Source organism: Psammomys obesus, unplaced genomic scaffold (genome assembly GCF_907164565.1).
Source record: "Psammomys obesus unplaced genomic scaffold, mPsaObe1.curated_primary_1811, whole genome shotgun sequence".
NCBI lineage: Eukaryota > Metazoa > Chordata > Mammalia > Rodentia > Muridae > Psammomys > Psammomys obesus.
The window spans coordinates 2,931,172-2,950,778 of NW_026596152.1; the positions used below are offsets into that span (position 1 = coordinate 2,931,172).

The 19,607-nt window shown below is 52.8% G+C and overlaps 1 protein-coding gene across 2 annotated transcripts in view; it reads right to left on the minus strand.

The window, feature by feature from the left end:
• Gas7 (growth arrest specific 7) overlaps positions 1-19,607 on the minus strand; it is a 227,887-nt gene that overhangs the window by 24,561 nt on the left and 183,719 nt on the right. For both annotated transcript variants that reach the window (XM_055594277.1, XM_055594278.1), the window contains exons 5-7: positions 11,068-11,121; positions 2,875-2,964; positions 838-953 (exon numbers count right to left, since the gene is read on the minus strand). In XM_055594277.1, coding sequence (XP_055450252.1) covers positions 838-953; positions 2,875-2,964; positions 11,068-11,121 — 260 coding nt within the window. The remainder of the gene's footprint in view (positions 1-837; positions 954-2,874; positions 2,965-11,067; positions 11,122-19,607) is intronic.

Genomic DNA, 19,607 nt, shown 5'->3' on the forward strand with positions numbered 1-19,607 from the left:
AGCGTGTGTGGGTGCAGCTGTAAGTGTGTGTGTGGGTGCAGCTGTAAGTGTGTGTGTGGGTGCAGCTGTAAGCGTGTGTGGGTGTGCAGATGCTCAGTGTACAGTTGTGTGGGGACTCGAGGCAGGGCTGTGCAGGTCCGTGGATATTTGGGTGCAGACGTGTGGGTATGCAGGCTTGAGGGTGCACAGGTGTATTTGTGCGTGGATGTTCAGGTACGCCGGGGTATGAACTTAGAGAGAGGAAGGAGGAAGATGGAGAGGGGACTGGTCCGCAGCTCTTCACACTTTCATGATCTGGGTTCATTGGATCTTCATCCGTGGCTAAGGTCCTCAGACACAGGGTTACCAGAATCCATGGAGGCAGGAATGTGTGGGAGGATGCCTCTATCTCCCCTGGCCTGGGAGACAGTTTCAATTAAAAGAGAACCTGGAAGGCCAGGGGTGGTGCACACTTTTAGTCCTGACGTGCATGAGGCAGAACAGGTCCATCTCTGAGTCTGAGGCCAGCCTGGTATACATACATACATACATACGTACACACACACACACACACACACACACACACACACACACACACACATATATATATATATATATCTTGTGGTCTCGTGTAGCTCAGACAAGTCATAGCCTGTTACACAACTGAGGATGACCTTGAACTTCTGACCTCCTGATTTGAACCCCAAATGCTGGGACTATAGGTGTGAAGCACTGTACCTGGCTACCAATATTTTTCGGATATAGGTTCAACCCTGTAGAAACACTGTCCGTGCCTACAGCGCACATCTGCTGGCCACGTCTGGGGCCCAGGGCCTCGTGGGCCTCGCTCCGCCTCACCTTTCCCGGATGAACTCGGACATCTCCTTCTGCATCTGTTTGCCTTTCAGCTGCTTCTGCAGCAGTAGCTCGAAGCCAGCCACAGTGCCATTGCCTTGGGGGTCCTTCTTATCCGCCTAGGAAGAAACAAAAGCCCAGCTTACCAGGGTGGGCTGTGGGCTCAGGACCCCTTCCAGGCCAGACCGGGGAGCCGCTGCAGCCTGCAGAGGCCCTGCTCACTGCGCAGGCCTTCACGGACCTTCTGCCCTGTCCCGAGCACAGCAAAGCTCTTTTCTCAGAGCACTGACCCGAGAGCCTCGTGCACAGTGATCACACCAGTCCTGACACTGAGCTCCACACCATGCGCATCCTGCTGAGGCTTCCCTGTGGGTGCTAAGGATGTGCACATGTCACCCTGTGAATGCTCGTCTTCATAGACAGTCAAGAAAGTCACCCCAAAGCCCAAACATGCTTCTCCCGGCATGAACAGGCCGAACAACTCGTTGGCTCAAAGGAAAACCAGCAAGAGTGGTGTGTTCCAGTGCCTATGCCAGCAAGGAGATGTTTCTACTAAGAAGAAAAGGCCTTGATGGTGGTGGGAGGAAAACCTCGAAGAACGGACCGGTCGCCAGAGCTCAGATTAGACCTCTCGAGGGAGCATGCGGGCGTAACCTGTAATCCCGGCACGGGAAGCAGAGGTGCAAGGAGGGCCAGGCTGTCTCAACATCGACACCAAACAGGCAAAGAAGGACGCTGGCTCACAAATGTGCTTTCCCAGGGAGCCTCTGAGCGGCAGGCAGCACCGCGTGTTCTGCCCACAAGTTTCTCATCTCTGCTCTAGGATACGCCCTGATCCCTAGAGCCCCAGGGATGACTCCTGCAGACATGACTGCCTCTGGCCTACCTCTGCTGCTGTCACTGCTCTTCCTGGGCAGCTCACTCACCCCTCACCCTCCGTTCCCACCTGCAACACGGGTAGGTTGCACCTTGTTTCTCCTTAGGACTCCCTCAGTACCTACAGACAGCACAAGACCCAACCTCCTTCAGGCCTACAGACTCTTCCTATCTCCTTCCGCCTCCGTGTCTCCTGCCCGGGATATTTCTCACAGCACCCCTTCCCCCAAGCTTTCACACCCCTGCAGACCCCTCTCTTGGACTCTGCAGTGGCAGGCACTGCTGTCCTGGGGCAGCAGGAACCATCATGTGCTTTCTAACGGGGGCGTTGTTTGGGAGGAAGAAGAGAAGCATCTTCATCTGGGGGTCCATATATCCATTCTGCGCCACGGTGGAAAGAGGTTTTATTGACTGACTGTTCCTCGGGGTCTTCCGAGAGCTTTTGGTAGAGTTGGTAGTTTTCCACAGACGATCAAGGCTGCCTGAACCACACCACTATTGCCTGCGGAAGTCAGTGTCACTCCTGACTTCAAGGTGCAAATACTCAGGACTAGCTCCAGCATTCCTGGGGTAAGGACTTCACATAAGACATCATTTTAATGGTAGGAAAATACAAGTGATGCCAGATTTACTGCTGCCGTCATTCCTAAGTGTACATACAGTTCAGTGACAGTAAGTGTGCTGAGACTGAGGTGGTGACATCTGCCTCCCGTCACCTGCTTCTCCTCTTGCAACAGGCAACCCTGTGCCCACCAAGCAATAGACAAGGGCTTGAGAGCCACGGATGCTGAAAGAGGAGGTTCATGCATCCCCGTCTACACCCAGCGTCCCCATGATTCAGTTGGGAAAAGCAAAATGCAAGTCGGCAGGGCGTGTGTACAGGGCCACTCATAGTGGTGCCCAGCAGGCCTGGAGCTTAGATTTCATTACTAAAAGCGGTTCTCGCCTCCTGCCTCCAGCCAGCGATGGCGGGAAGTGCACTCCGTGTTACTGTGAATGAAAGCCACGTGGATTTCCAGGGACTACTAGGAATGATCTAGGAAAGGAGGTGTAACAGGGCGCCATGCCTTGAGTCTTCAACAGGAAGAACCCTTCCCACCCTTCCCAGGCATATGCTCCTGTTGGGTGGGGGTCACAGCGAAGGGAAACCGAGGCAGCACCTACCCAGAAGTAGTCACAATAGCTCCACTCAGTCGGCTTGAGCAGCTGTTGTTCAGGCATTGTGTCTGGGTGAGGGAACGTCACGCAGTTTATCTGCAGAGTACAGGATGAGAAAGAGGAGGCTGTCACTGCAGAGCAGAGGGGACAGAGCACACAGGGGCCTCCCCACAGTCGCCTGGGTGGGATGGACTCAGCGGTCTTCCCGTGCTCCAGCAGCCAGCGAATACTTCAAATAAGAGGCAACAGGCCCTTCCTCACACTCATTCCAGGGGCTACACCGAGGGAACCTCTTTGGCAGGAGTCTAATCGGGTCTGGGAATTAATTAGGGAAACATGGCAACTCTCGGGATTGGGAGGGAGGAGGGAGAGGATCAGGGAGTATGGGAAGAGATTAGTTCAACATACAGTATGTACTGCTGTGAAAGTGGCCTTATAAAACACAGTACAATGTATATCACAAGTGCATACATATGCATATAAGCACACATATAAAAATGATAAAGTTCACACACATTGATAAGGAGGAGTGCCAGGGGGCACTGTTAGGCGGTACGTGGTCTGGGTGCGCGGCGGGCAACCTGCAGAATAGTTTACACTGCCATGGTGTGCTCCGTTTGTATGAAGAAGCAGGGTAATATCCATGTGCTTGGTAATATCCTATGTGCAATCATTCTGGAGGCTAGCACCCTAACTTGCTTCCAAGAAGAGCCAAGGGCTGGACAGACTAAGTGAGAAGCACCTGAGGGTTGGGGCTGAGAGGTTACACTGAGCTGCCTGTGGTATGAAGATGGAGAGCGTGGTGTGGAAGTTTCTGGCTATTACGGCTACTGTTCCTCATAGCCATGTTGATGCTGCTCCTGCTTTGTGGGAGTGGTTTTGCTGCTGTTCCTCTCGCTGATGCAGCTTCAAGTCCCCACCCCCACCCCCACCCCCTGCATCCTCCTTCAACCTCTCCTCATAGACCAGGATCTGGTGCTGAAAGGAAGAGCAGAACCCCCAGGCTCTGACCTAGGAAGGGCAGGCAGACAGCCAGGTACCCCCGTAACACAGACTGTACCACCAGGACAGGAGGGAAACAGCCTTGCCTTGGGCAGAGTCTGCAGGCTGTGGATATGTATCCCATGGAAAGATTCAGATTTCTGCTCCCTGTCATCAGGGCATGGTCAGCCAGAGGTCAGGGGCTGCGTGTCAGTTGTCTCAAGCTTTGAGCGACGGCAATTAATTTAGAGGTAAAACAAAACAAAACAGCAACCAAACGACAATAAAACACCATGTACAACCAGCTGAGTCAGACCCTGGGGTAAGGGCAGGAGACCATTTGGCAGTCAGTGAACTGCCTTGCCTGCCAGCTGCCAGGAGCAGCAGCTGACCTCACAGGTCTGGTGAAGAGACCCAGAAGTGCTAGCTGGAGGGGCAAGGCCTGCTCCTGGACACGGACTCCGGACACTGGTGAGGTAAGGCCCCTTTGGGGAGGAGCACGATGACACAGAAAGGAGAGGGCAGAACTGTCACAGTGCCCTGGAGATGCACAGCTCTGAATTCTGCCACACTGACTTCAATGTGGCGTCCTGGCCAGCAGCTGCTGCTAGGAGCTGCAGGGGTTGGGAGTGGGGGGTAGAAGAGGCAGCAACTTATGTCCAGCCTCAGGAAAGGGTCTCTCCAAGGTCTTCATTGAGGCTGAAGCCTCTCTGCTGTGTGGTGTCCTGATCTGAGCCTTCTTTAGGGGCCTCAGCTGCCTCCCACTGAGTGAGTACTGCCTGGGGCCGTTATGAAAACAGGGTATGGCGTTTAAGCCTTAAGGTATTTCCTGTTCCAGCCAAATTGGTGATTACAGTTTCACCTTTATCTTGCTACATGAAAGCTTTAATGTGATTCAATGGTACAAGAATTTTTAACAGGGAAGTAATCAGGCTCTAAGAGTCACAGGACCAGGGACAGGGAGGTGTCTCATCGGGTAAGAGTGCTTGCTGTGTATGCAGGAGGATCGAGTTCAAATCCCTAGAGCCTCAGTGCAACCTCAGGCATGGCTGCATGAGGCTCAGAGACAGGAGGATTGCTGGGAGCTGACTTCCAGCCTAGCTCCAGTTTCCTGAGGGAAGATCTCAAGGAAATTGTGCAGAGAATGAGAGAGAAAAACAGGTCTTCCTCTGGTGTCCACATGCATGAGAGTGTGCACACACAACCATGCATACAAAACACACACAAATAAGTAAATGAAAGAACCATGGAAGCCATAGATTTAAGGGACAGTTGCCCTTCAGCATCTGGGGGGGAAGGGGCGGTCACTGGTTTCAGGCCTCACAAGGACGGCAAAATGTATAGATGCCAAGCTCCTTCATGTAAAGCCGCACAGTTTGCATATAACAAATACAGACCCTCTGGCCGTCTAGAGACCTATAATACTTAATCTGAGCTCTATAGTTGTTCTACTGTGTGGTTTTAGGGAGTAGTAGCCAGAAAAAAAATGTTGCACAGTTTAGTACAGACACAGTTTTCTAAGGAACCTCACGATCTACCCCTGACACTCTTCGTCTTGGCCATAAAGAACAAATGTACCACAATCGGCTTGGCCGGTGGTGGGTCAGGGCAAGGGGAAGACAGGTCTTGTTCATCCGTATCCAGCATCCTTCCTGAGAGGACCCCCACCCAGAGAAAGGATGATACGGTCAACCCTATGGTTCCCACGAAGACAAGATAGACCCCATTAGTGCCAAGGGGAGTCACAAAAGATCTTCAATGCCAACCCTCTGCCGGCTCCAAGACTGACCACAGAAGCTCCACAGCAGGGCCAGCACTTGGTTATGTCCCAGCCAAACCCTCCTTTGTCCTAGAGCCACGGCACACATGCTACAGGCCATGTGGGGGGCTGTTAAGACAGATGGTGGGTCCTAGCCCGAGCGTCTGGTCAGAGGCTCTGGGGCTGGGTCTGTAGGCAATGCCGACAGGTGAGAAGCAGCATTCACAAGCCAGGTTAAGGGGCTGGACCAGGAAGGCCTGCACCCACCCGAGGAAGACAGAGTCCTGTCAAACCTCAGGGAGCCTTCCAGAGCGATGCCTACAGGAGGGACTAGAAGGTTTGGGGTGTAGAAGGCGAAGGCCCCTCGGTGGCTCTGGAGTGGCCATGAAGGATGGGCAGGAGTGAAGGTTGGGGTGGGGGAAGCCGTGGGCTCTTGATGCCTCTGCCTCTCTTCTTGGATGCCTTGGTAAGGAGGTCTGGGGTACCTGTCACTGCCTCTGTCACTTCTGGTTTAGGTTAGCTCACAGGGATTTCCCAGAATCCCCAGAGCCTTTTCCCCCCTGGTGGTCATGTAGAGGAGTGCACAACACTGAGGGAAATTGGATCACAGAAGTTCAAATTCAGGTCAGGCTGGCGGCAAAGCTAACTGTTTGCCAGATAGCTCCTCCATGGCACGTGCTACCCTGAGTTCCCTTGGTATGCTGGGTCTCTCCCCAGCATCCTGCTCACATTTGTTTGTGTTGCTACTTTTTTTACATTCCCTTCCTTGTTGATAGACCATCTCTGAGGGCAGGCGGAGAGGCAGAGACCACGCTTCCCTGGGCTTTTCCTAGCTCCTGGCACAGGGGGTCAACAGTGGGTATTCAACAAAGCATCGTCACTGCAATGGCCGGGAACTAGGCCTGAGGTTACAGCCTCTGTTCTCAAGAGCTTGATAGTTATGGAATGACAGTTCTTGAGAGAAACCTCGTGTTAGAGTAGACACAGGAGGCTGAGGTCACAGGAAAGGCTGGGATGTTAGGGTGATTCTTAGATGCAGTGGTGTTTGAGGAGGACCTAGGCAGACAGGCTGGGAAGAGGTAAGGTTATTTCAGGTTTCAAGAAGGAAAGAGGCGTGTGTGTGTGTGTGTGTGTGTGTGTGTGTGTGTGTGTGTGTGTGTTGACACACGTGCACGTCGAGTCTGGCTCAGAAGCAAGAGGGGCTCTGGCAGATGTGCTCAGGTGCCTGTGCTGAGGCAGTTAGCCACCAAGCGTCTAGGGCGAGCATGATGTGAACAGGACAGTGTTCTCTGGAGAGCCCCCAGCTACATGTGGCAGAAGTGTGAAAGAATATGACTGTGGTCCCAGGAGGGAAAGCCTCAGGCAAGCCCTTGACCCCAAATGTAAATGGTGGTGAGGCTGAGACCACGAGGAGCCAGGCCTGACTGAAGGTGTGTCCCCCGAGCTGGGGCGTGAGGAGGGGAGAGGAGTGAAGAGGAGTGAATTCTGGAGAGTGGGAGTCTGCGGCCGTGGAGGGTGTCTCGAGGCCAGTGAAATGAAATGCGCAGTGAGCAACCAGAGCAGAAACGCCCGTCTGTGACAGTGGAGCCAGCATGCACAGGGGAGGAAGCTGAGGCACAGAGGCAGACAGGGCACTGTCACACTGCTAGCGTGGCACAAGAGGGTGCAGGGCTGGTCTCTCAGGCACCGGTCTGTCGTTCTCATGCTAACCCTGCTCTGCTGTGAACGTGAGGCCAAACAGCCAGGCTCTGTGTCCCTGGACCACAAGACTCCCTTAGCAGGGCTATGGTACTCCAGGGAGGAAGAGCAAGTGAGACACCTCTTTCTCCAGGGATTCCTCCATGGGCAGATTCCTTTCCCCTCCTGGTGACTTCCAGGCAGCTGATAGAAGCCTATAGCTGCAGTCCTGGGGGAAAGGTGTGTCTCCTCCGAACCCCTGCTGGGCCCAGTGAGGGCCTCAGCCCCTCCCGTCCCTGCACATTTATTAGGCATCCCTGGGATCTACTTCACGCCCAGCAAGAGCTAATCATGCTGCTTGTGGTTGCTATGTGTGAACTCATGCAAGCCTCGCCACGGCCACGGGAGGCGCTGAAGCACAGAGGGGTTAGGTAACTTAACACAGCTCACACAGCCCATATGTAAGAGTGGAGCCACGGCCTGAATCCGGACCAGGACTTCGGGTCCCAACTAGGATCCTAAGCCCTGTCACACATGACTTGTCCAACACGCTGGGACAAAGTGTAGCTATGCCCTACTCATGCCCAAGGCAGGTGCTGAGCAGGGAGCAGAGCCAGGGCTGTGCTTGCTCTCAGTGTGTGTGTGTGTATGTGTGTGTGTGTGTGTGTGTGTGTGTGTGTGTGTGTGTGTGGCCATCCCTGCTCTCTCCCCTGGCGACCCCAGCTTCCCCCACAGCCACATGGAGAAACACCCTCGTCCTACCCCAGTGGATGGGGCATTTCCTCTCCAGTGGCTTCTTGGCCTTGGCACTCGGCAGGATCATGAGGGCTGTTCCCAGACACTCTTTGGAGGTTCGAAGGGAGCAGCAGCAGTTGGTAAGGCCCCTGACTGGGCCTTGGGGCTGAAGAACACATGTGTGACCCACCTGAGGGGCTGATGTGGGAAGCCGGGCACCTGCTTTCATTGTAGGGCAGTGATGTCTGTGTCTGAAGGCAGGGTATCAGTCAGTCTTCAAGAGCCTTCAAGGGCTGTGTTTACATAGTTTGGTAACCCAGGCTGTAGCTAAGTACTCTGTGAGCCCCTGACTCAGTAAAGTGAAGAGACAGGAAAGGATCCCGAGGGCTCTCCTCCAGCCACTAGCTCCCTCCCAGAGTGCCATGCCCACAGGCCAGTTACATTGGGCATTCAAGTGGAGGACAAAGTCCTCTAATTCCTCTGTCCAGGAGACTATGCCTGCTGCCTTCCCTGTCATCATTGCTCGGCTCCTCCACATCTTGATGTGTCAAGTTTGTGCTGAGGGCAATGAGCGGCCATTGGTGCCTGTCAGCCCCAATCAAACAGCTGCCCTCCCCCACCTGCCAGCCCAGCAATTCTGACATGGACAGATGAGACCCAGGCATGGCTCCCAGCCTCGCTGCTGCTGCTGCCAGGGGGTCCATGGTGCCTGCTCTTATAAACTAGCTTGGGGCCACTGGGCTTCAGACCCAGCTTGGTCCTTGCTCCTTGGCTGAGGACAGGTACCCTGTGCTGGCAGGGCCTGGCAGTCCCTGCCACCCAGATCAGAGGAGGGAAACTGCTGGCCACAATGCCAACACTTTCTGAGGCAGAGACGCTGGTGTCCCCACATCCTAGGAATGTGGCAGTCTCCTCCCATGAAGAAGTGCTGAGCTCTGTAGGGTTTGAACTTGGAACTAGGGGCTGGGTATGGAGACAGAATCCTGAGTGATGGAAAAAGTGGCTCAGGTCTGCAGCCTGAAGTGATGTGGGGTTAGCGTATCCAAGGGGGTGCATGGGCTAGCAGACGGGAGACCTGGATTCGAGTCCTGGGGTTTTCTTTCCTACTTGCTGTGTGACCTGTAGGCACTCCCTCCTTTGCTCCGTTTCCCAGAAAAAGTTCTGCAAGGTGTGAGCGTTCAAGGCAAACCTCTAGAACTGGTGACAGAAACGCAGTTTCTGGTTCTTGCCCCAGAGAGACCAACTACAAATGCTTTTCAGGAATCTGAACACTTTAAACAGTGTCTCAGAAGCTATGACTCTGAGCTATGTGGCTCAGTCCATCCCAGATGTGCTGATGTGGGCCAGAGGGGAAGACCAGCAGGAGGGACAGGGTGTGCCGTCCAGTGAGAAGCTCAGAGCCACGCTCAGAAGCTCCGAGTGAAAGGACTAGGTAGGAGCCTGATTCTGTGGCTGTGTGTCTGAAGCCAGCCAGCCAGCACAACGCCACCTTTCAGCCTTCACTTCCATTGTGAAAACACGTCTCCCTCTTATTTGCTCTTCTTCCTTGTGGCTTTGAGAAGCTGTGGCCATGCTTCAGCATTTGGCAACAATGTGAAGGTAGAGAACCACCCCCTCAGAAGCCCGAACCTAGGGGTCTACCTGTGCCCTGCCAGCTCTCGAGGAAAAGAAGTTGTGGCTGCTGAAGGGCTACAGCAGGCTGAGCTCCTCCTCCTAGTTTCCAGGAGACACAAGGAGCTCAAGACAGCGATGATGACCTGGGGGACCCAAGCCAGCTCAGGAAGCCTGGACAGTGGGCACGAGCTGAGGTTTCAGTCCCGGGGCTTCCGAGCTAGGTGAGCTTGTGCTCCACCCTCCTCACGCGTGCAAAGTATGGGGATCACACTAATGCCCATCGACGGACTCTGTTCTAGGCTTGTCACAGGAATGGACCAGTTCATTCCAGCTTCCGCCGCCCCCCCCCCAACCAAAGCCCTCACTTCCCTGCTCTCTAGACGCAGGCACCAGGAAGGGCTAGGAAACTTGCTCAGACTTTGGCACAGCTTGGTGAATGGCATCGGTGACTCTCTGGCTCCGTGGTCCAGGCATACGGCTGCTCTGTTAACCACAGCTCCCACGGCAGGAGGCAGACGGAGCCCCCAGGGGCCAGTCCTGGTGTGTACCAAGTGGGCACTGAGGTGGCCGCGGGCATTGCGGTTGTGGTTGCTGTTTGGCTCTCTCTTCCCTGCAGAGCAGGATGACCCACTCGCACAACCATGGCGATGGGCTCACTTGGTCTTTGCAGAGGTGGTTAGGACAGCTCAGAAAGGGGTGACAGGGAGCCCAAGACAGAGAGTCTCTGCCCATGTCACCCCACACTCATGCCGGGGGGGGGGAGCAAGTCTGAAGACTTCGCTCTCACATCTCTGCTGTTGGCTAAGAACCTGGGCAGCTCCCTCCTTAAAGCAGAGAGCAGAGATGTCAGGGCTCCAGTGCACCAGAGGCTTGGAGGAGAGGAGTTGGGGGCCCCACTCTACCCCCACAGGGGTATGTGGACAGTGTTGAGGGGCTCCCAGAGAGTTCAGCCTGGAGCTTCCCACCAGGAACTCCCAGAAACGCTCTTTGCAGGGAGCTTTCTCTTGCTTTTAACTTTGACATCTTCCAGAAGTTTCCCCCGCAAAAAAGCAGCCCTGTGGTGGCTGTAATTTCTATGTCACATCTCTTCACACAGTGCATTCCACCCCTTCAACGCACTCCCCCACAAGCACCCTCTCCTGCCCACCTCGCAGAAGCAGCTTCACCCTTCGGTTACAGCCCCCTGCCCTCCACCCCTCCACCCCTCCACCAGGGGAAAGCGAACAAAGCAGGGAAACTGTCAGAGGGAGGGGATGGGGGCAACTTCAGGTAAACCCAAGCTTTGGCTGGAACTTCTGTTTCCTAGTGAGCATCCATTCTGGTTGGCGGTCCACGTTACCATAGCAACCACCCCAGCTGTGGTCCAAAGTCCCAGCCTCAGAGCGGGTCTTCCCGCCTCCCGCCCCCTCCCCCGCCATCCGTGAGCCACTTACTGTGATGGTGTTTTCCTTGCTCTGTTTTTTGCCTGGCGACGAGGATCCCAGGTTCTGAGGAGAGAGGTGAGGCACATCATCAAAGCTGCTCTCCATGTTAGACATTTTTTTCCCCATCCCCGTTCCCCAGGTGGGTGGAGGGATTGGTTAAGGACCCTGAGGCCAGGGAGGTTCAGGTGTTTCAGCCTGCCGTTAACTCCTGAGCAACCATATTCTGGGCCAGGGCAGGCAGGAGCATCTTAGAGCCCCGAGCTCAGAATGCTCGGGCTCTGGGCAAAGTGGAGGAAGGCTGAGCTCAGACTCCAGGGAACCACAGCAAACCAGGTCTCCCCTCCTCTCCTTTCCAACTGGGATTTGGGGAGTTAACCCCTCCACTGCCCTCTGCTGGTAACAAGACCATGATGTCAAAGCAGTGGAGTGTAATGACAGGGGAGCAGAGAGTTAAGGCAGATTGTAGGCCATCCCCCCCCCCCACCCGGCACAGAGGATTCAGCACATGACATCTCATTCTGAACCCCCCCGAGTCTGTAATGTCAAATGGTGAATGCGTGGAATGAGCACGGGCGCTGCTCAGCCACCTTGGCAGTGTGCCGCGGAGCCAGTGCCTGGGAGCCACAGCGATTTCTCATAAGCAGAGCGCCTCCCTGGAGTGCCTCTTTATGTTATCCCCATCGTCAGCAACAAAACCGGAGTCCAGACTACTCATGCCCCTACAGGTGATGGCCAGAGTCCCATGGTTGTGTCGGTGGAGGTGGCCAAGAATAGTCAGCTTAAAAAAAAAAAGCCACATTTAACACGAGAAAATGTTGGTCCTGACGCTTCAGCAGGTACCTTCAAGATTCAACTCCACAGCTCCACAGACAGAACCCTGACATGCCACTTGTCCTGGGTTCCTTGTAAACAGCTCCCTTGAGGCACCGTGAGTGAGCACTTTGTGTGTGTTCTGGGGCTGGCATGGGTCCAAAAAGTGTGAAGGGCTTTACCAGTGAGCCTCAGGGAGGTCAAATGATTTCACCCATGCTCAAGCCACATAGCCCTGAACCCTGGTAAGGTAAGCACCTGGGGGAGGGTTGCTCCTGCCTCAGGAAGCCATCAGCGAGCCAGGCCGAGTGGAGCTCACCGTAGAGCCTTCCCATGGGCAGCCCCACTGAGTTGATCTCCCTGGTAAAGAGCCTTTCACAGAAGGCTCACATCCTTGGAGCTCTTGGTGAAAAGCAACCTTAAGGAGCATCCATTTCCTGGACAATGAGCTTTGAGATGAAGGCCATGGAACTGGCTTCTTGGAATGTTGGGTTTTCCATCTGTAAAAATGGACCATCATTCTGCTGATTCCCACACTGCTCCGGCCAGTCCCAGCCTTGAGCAGCGGGAGACTTCACTGAAGACCTATTGACCTGACCGACTTTCAGTCACTTTATCCAGGCATCTATGCTTACAGCAGCTCCTCTGCTGCTCTGTCAGGCCATGGAGCCATGTCAAGCCTGTGGCTGATGATTGCTTCTATATGTATTTTAAGACACCATCATATCTACCAGGCCTGACCCTTCCATGCTACCACTTCCCTTGTGGGACAGACACCCACTAAAGGTATCCATGGCATAAGACAAGTAGGGGCTGCACAGCAAGAGCCCTGGGTGCCAGGACAAGGGGCATGGACAAGAGTCCCTTTATGGTTCTTCCACACAGAGACACCGGCCAAGCCCATAGCTGCCAAGAAAGGGGCAGACCTGTCTCAGGGCTGGATTCTCTTCTCTGAGAGTCTCTCCGTCAGGGACCAATGTTATGCTGTCTGCCTGATACAGCCCAGGATTGGTGGTGGTAGGGGGACCAGTGGCCTTGGCCATAGTCTGTATATGGCTGCTGTTGCTGCTGGAGGCATGAGTGACTAGGAGGCAAGAAACCCTACAGGAGTAATCCTTCTTCCAGGGGCTTGCTTGTTATTCCCACTGAAAGGAATTCAGGTTCCTAGAAACACAGCTAATTCCAAAGACAAAGCAGCCATGGTATTTGCTGTGCCAGCAAGTAAAAGAGAGCTCCAGTAATGATGGAGATATAGCAAAAGGGCAAAGGAGCAGCTCTAAAGATGATCCCATAGGAATAGCACCACCTCAAGATCCAGCTATACCACTCCTGGGCATATACCCAAAAGATGCCCCACCATTCAATAAAGACATTTGCTCAACTATGTTCATAGCACCTCTATTTGTAATAGCCAGAATCTGGAAACAACCTAGATGTCCCTCAACAGAAGAATGGATACAGAATTGTGGTACACCTACACAATGGAGTATTACTCAGCTATTAAAAACAAGGGGATCATGAAATTTGCAGGCAAATGGATGGAACTAGAAAAGATTATCCTGAGTGAGGTATTCCAGAAACAGAAAGACAGGTTTGTTATACACTCGCTTATAAGCATATGTTGGCTGTATAACATAGGCTAGCCATCTCCAGACCTAAAGAAGTTAAACGCTAAGGAGGACCCTAGGGAGGATGCTTAAATCTCATTCAGAATGGCAAACAGGATGGAAGAGAGGAAACAGGATGAGAGCATACTAAAGAGGGTCCTCTGAAAGGATCCACCCAACAGGGGATCAAAGTAGATGCTGCTACTCACAGCCAAACTACACAGCAGAGTGTAGGGAGTCTTATGGAAGAGGAGAGGCATGGGGTAGAGGGATATGGAGTGGACAGGAGCCTCACAAAGAGACCAGCAAAGCTAAAGGACTGAGCTCAGGGGGTCTGGCAGAGACTGATGCACCAATGGAGGATCATGTAGAGAGGACCTAGACCCCCTGCTCAGATGTAGCCAATTGGTAGCTCCGTCTTCATGTAGATCTCCCAGTAAGGGGAGCAGGGCTGCTTCTGTCATGAACTTGATTGACTGCTCTTTGATCAGTTGCCCCTGGTGATGTAGCCTTGCCAGGCCATGGAGGAAGAGGATTCAGCCAGTCCTGATGAGACTTAATAAGCTATGGTGGAGGACTTCTCCTGTCAGTGGACTAAGGGAAGGGGATGGGGGAGAAGAGGGAGGGAGGGTGGGATTGTGGAAGTTGAGAGGGGGGCTTCAATGAGGATACATAATGAATAAATTGTGAAAAAGATGAACCCATAGGCCTCATTGGGGCTACCTAGGCTCAATAGGAATAATGACCACAAGGGACCTACTCCACAGTGGGCAGAGGGAACACACTATTCCAGAAGAACATCATGAAAATGCATATAGAGTAGTTTGCCACCTGGATATCCCAGTGCCAAAGGGATTTAGACTGTGGTCCTCACAGCACAGAGTGAAGACTGTCAAGAAGGCAGGATAGTCATACAGCGTCACAATAGTGCCCTATGGATTATCCATTAATCAGAAAAGGAAATGAGTGAAGTAAATCTAGTAGTTATTACAGTGACCCAGAGCCTCCTCAGCAGGGCATAGACATACAAGTATGTGTCTCTCCAGAGATGCAGCCAGCTCACCCCATACATAATGCCAGTCAAACCCCAAGCTTGGGTCGACGCATGAGAAGCAAACAGACTAAGAATGTAGGTCGGCCTACAAGACAATGACTGACCTGGAGCCTCCAAAACATAAACTAGGAGTCCCTTGTGAGGGCAGGCAGAAGAAAAGCCACGGGGCATCAGCCTAGACAAAGAGACAAGATGACAGAACTGCCCGTCTCGTGGTGTACTATTCAGCTCTAGGAATGAAAGTTGAGCACACTCAACACAGACATCAGAAACATCCTGAGTGAAAGCAGTCAGCCACTGAGGACCACACACAGCTGACCTTGCTGTAGATAAAAGGCCATCAAAAGGCAGCCCCGATTCAGAAAGTAGGCTAGTAACAATCCAAGGCTTGGATGAGGCTAGGAGTGAGGCAGATTCTCTACAACCCATTGTGATGGAAGACAAACAACTGTGAGCACTCCGAAGACAATCAAGGAATGCCTGGACGGCACCACCCCACCCCCTCCCTCCCCTCTCCCTCTCTTTCTTTCACAGGACTGGCTATTGGTCTCTCCCCTGTAACCTACTGAGCCCTAACCCCAGACTGTATTTTAAATGACGGAACTACATAATAATCAGTTGCATCTCAACAGATGAGATGGACAGATGGACAGACAGACAGACAAAGATAGAGAGATAGAGGCCAATGAGACAAAGTAAGCAACATTTTCACATCAAAAAACTTAAGTGGATCCAGGCCTGGGCGTAAAAGGCGTTTTAGGGACCACTGAAGAACTGGCACGCGGAATGTATACAGCGACATCATCCAACTGGAGCTTTCTTGGGTGTAGTAGTGGCACACGGATGTCTTTCCCCTTTGACTTTCAACTAGGAATGCTTGCATTTAGAGCAGTGGTTCTCAACCTGTGGGTCAGGGTCAGGGGAAAACACATATTTCCGATGGTCTTAGTAACTGAGACACTGCTCAGTAACAAAATCACAGCCATGAGGTAGCAACGAAAATGGATTTATGGTTGGAGGTTCCTAAGACCATTGGAAATATGTCTTTTCTGATGGTCATGACCCACAGGTTGAGAACCATTGTTGAGCGCCAGAAGTCAGGAGTTTGCTTTGACTACAGGGTGGGGGTGTCAAGGCAGGATGAGACCGTTAACGGACCAACACTGCCCTAAGGCCAGTGTTCACTGAAGTGAGAAGCTAGGTCCTTGGGACTTTGTCACAGAAAGTCCCCGATTTTCATATGTTTGCAGCTCCCTGCAATAAATACTTGCTCATTTTGCCTTTGCTTACAATCCACACCCCTTCTTGGATCCAGAGCTCATTCAGTAAGCAGCACAGGATAGCCTTGGCTAGGGACTCCGTGATCCTTCAGATTTGTTGCTCGCTCTCCTTGTTCTCCTCCATTTTGGCTGAACTGCCACTCCCACAGTGCCCTGACCGAACCTGAGTCACAGTGCTGTCTGCAGGATCACATACTGCTTGCTGAGCTGAGAGCGACTTCATGAGCAGGCAACAGCCCCTCTTCCAGGTGTCTTTTTTAACACACCCCTCTCTAAGAATCTCCTGGGTTTTATGCCTTTGGCAGGGGCGTTTCCAATGGGAAAACCCTCTTCAGTTCCCAACATTGTTGGCATAACCTAGTCTCCTTGTGATGGGCTGTGTAGACCCTTTCTGCCCCATCTTCTTCCCTCCTAAGTCACAGCACGAGCCATACTCAGCCTCTGTGGGTTCTTTGAAAGCGTCCCCCTCCTCCCTGCCACTAGGCATCTAGAAGCTCTCCCCTCTGTCTGGAACACAATTCCCTACGCCCATCCCTTTGCTAATCAACCCTTCCTGTAGCCTTCCATGCTTCAGCCTAACATCTTTTCCTAAGGAGCGTGGCACCGTAGTTTGGCTTCTCATTGTGCATACTTCCTCCTGCCCTCATCACTGATGAAATCACACAACTGTTGGCCCATGGACTTCCTCCTACAGCCAGGGTTTCCCCTTTCTACACCTCAGGGCCTGGCGAAGACCCAAATGCATGGTGGGGTATGTGTTAACAAAGTAAAGGGCCTGGGGAAGGACTGCAGAGACAGAGCATCTCAGCTTCTTTGCTTAGAGTGCGTTTGTCAACATACCCTGTTAGGAGCCCTTGATGGCTGCAGTACTGAAGCTGTCCACTGGGCGGCACCAGACCACCACCACCTGTGTCCATCCACCCCAGGTCTCACAGGACTGGGCAATGGAGAAAAGCATGACCCTCAGGAGCTCCAAATCCTGCCTTTTAGAGATGGTCACATGGTCCCCCACTCATTCACTCACATTTCAATTATCATCCAAATGCGCACACATGCTAGAGACTAAACCCGGAGCCCTGGACACGCTAGGTAAGCACTCCACCACTGAGCCATGCCCAGTCCTGAGTTATTATCCAGAGCAATTGTGAGTTATGATTGGCAGCCTGGGATGGAGCATGAGCTACTGTGTATGCTCAGGCCTCGGCTGGGCCCCCTGTCTTTAAGGGGGCATGATCTCAACCTGATTATGGTTAGCCGTTAGAGCTCCTCTCATAATTAGCTTCAGAGGTTCATTCACTGGGATTAAAGAGTAGCAGCTTCTGTATCCAAATGTCTTTGTGTAGCCTAAAGGAACCCTTAAGAATCTCCTTCACAGTTCTGGGGTGCAGCAAGCAGATGCAGATTTATCCGGTCCGGGCGCTGCACCATTTATTTTTGTTCTTCAAGGAGGTCTTAACGTCAGGGTTATCATCTAAAAAGAAGATTCTGCTCACTGACTACCAGGCCAGGGATCAGAGAAGGCCTTCCCTGGAAACCTAGCACTGCATGTCCCTTACCGAGCGTGTGTGTGTGTGTGTGTGTGTGTGTGTGTGTGTGCACATTTATGTGAGCACATATGGGCTGAGGCATAGGTCAAACCCAATCGCTCTCTACTTTGTTTTCTGAGACAGGACCCGTCACTGGCCTAGAGTTCAACTACACTAGGCTGGCCGGCCAGGGCACTCCAGTGATCCTCCTGTCTTCGCTTCCCCAGCTCTGGGATTACAAGGTCCCCTCCGTGGCCCGCCATTTCTGTGGGTGCTGGGAATAGAACCCAGGTCCTCAGCTCGTGCACTAAGGGCCTCTTTGACTGAACTATCTCTCCAGCAGCCAGGTCCCATTGTCTTTTCTGTTTTTATTAAATTTTTTATTTATTCATTTTACATCCTGGTCGTAGGCGCCTCCCTCCTCCCTCCCGGCCCTCCCCTCCCTTCCTGTTTCTCCTATCCCCCCTTCCCTCCTCCTCAGAGAAGGGTAGCCCCCCATCCGCCCACCCCAGCATATTAAGTGGCATCAGGACTGAGCTCCTCCTCTTCCCCCCATGGCCTGTCAAGATAGCCAAGCCAGAGGGGGAGTGTAGATCCCATTTTCGTAAATAAAAAAGAATGTCTGTCTTTCATAAACATGAAATGTGTTGATTCTAGAAAGCTTGAAGAAACTATAAACAAAATAAAAAATTACTCATGCTGACCAAGCGTTTACAACCTCAGTGTGATTCGTATTTTCACACCAGGCGATTCCTCGCTGCGGGAGCTGTCTTGCCCATTGCGCAAGGAAAGCGATGTCCCTTCCACCACCAGATGCATCAACAGCCTTCTCTGGTGCTAACAATCAAAATCAGAGCTGTCACCAAACGTCTCCAGTGAAGAATCTCAGTCTGAGGTGCAGGTAGGACACCACAGATGAGCTGGTCATCTTTCCTCTCCTGAGCTCAGTTTTCCTTCTCCCAGGTAGGATTGTACAGCCCTCATTTACACACGTGCACATTCACACACACTCACAGGCAAGCAGGCAAACACACGGCTACAGGTGGGCAAGGGAGGAACCAGGGGTTGTCGTTCGTTGGAGCCAGAGTTTCAGGGTATTTCCAGTGGCCCGATGTGGGTGCTTGGGACTGAACTCATGTCCCCTGGAAGAACTGTGCAGTCTTGACCCCTGGGCCATCTCCCCAGCCCTCCCACTCAATTTAAAGTGGAAGCATTTCCCAAGCCATTGCATCTTCTTCAGGAGAACGCTCTTTCTTAAAGGCTTATTTATTTATTCACTAGGAGGATGCTTTCTTTAATGGCCGTGTAATATCACCTATGGCCAGAGGTCCAGCACTGAGGTCATTGTGCCCATTCCCTGTTGTTGGACAGTTAGACTGGATCCAGGGTTCTCGGGGTATAAATAATGCTTGTATGAAGAGCCACATGTATAAATCAGAGTCTCTGCCTATATTCCAAGAACAGAAACAGGAGGAGAAATCCCTCTGTCCTAGGCCTGCAGCTCACGGTTTAATGAGTCTCCAGGTTCTAAGCTGTCCCAGCAGCACGCCTGTTTTAAATGGATGTCGGAGCACCGCAGGACTTCTGGAGGCCGGGGGAGTCACATGTCAGTAGGGAGGGGAGAGTGGGGAGCTGCTTCCAGGGTCTCCCCTCAAGGTGCTGGGATAGCAACATGGTTCGCTGTGTTTCCACTGCAGCACATGTCTTCAGAAACAGGGGCAAGTCAGACGACAGGCTGTCTCCCCTACCAGCACACTGCTCAGATGGCGGAGAGAGCCAACAGGTGGCTCAACAGGACATATAAAGCCACGGTTGGCGCATGACAAGTGATGTGAGCAGGGATTTGAGGGGGGGTGGACACAGCTCTGTACTGTGAGCTAAGCCTCAGTCCCCACTAGCCAGGAGCAGCACCACTGCCGGGGAAGGCATGCCCTGCTCACATCAGATCCTGTACTAGACCTGCCCCACCCTGAGCCCCAAGTTCTCTGCCACAGTTTACTGAACCTGAGCTCAACCAATGCTCGACCCCCTGTGAGGACAACTTACTAAGTTTCCAAACACAATGCCCTTGGCTACACTGAAGCCAGGCGTCCCACCTTGGCTGATGGCACTCACAGAGCACAGCGTCTCTCCTTCAGTGACCACACACAGGCCATAGCATACACAGATATTGTTCTCGGTGATATCACCATCACCATCACCGTCACCGTCACCATCACCATCACCATCACCATCACCATCACCATCACCATCACCATCACCATCACCATCA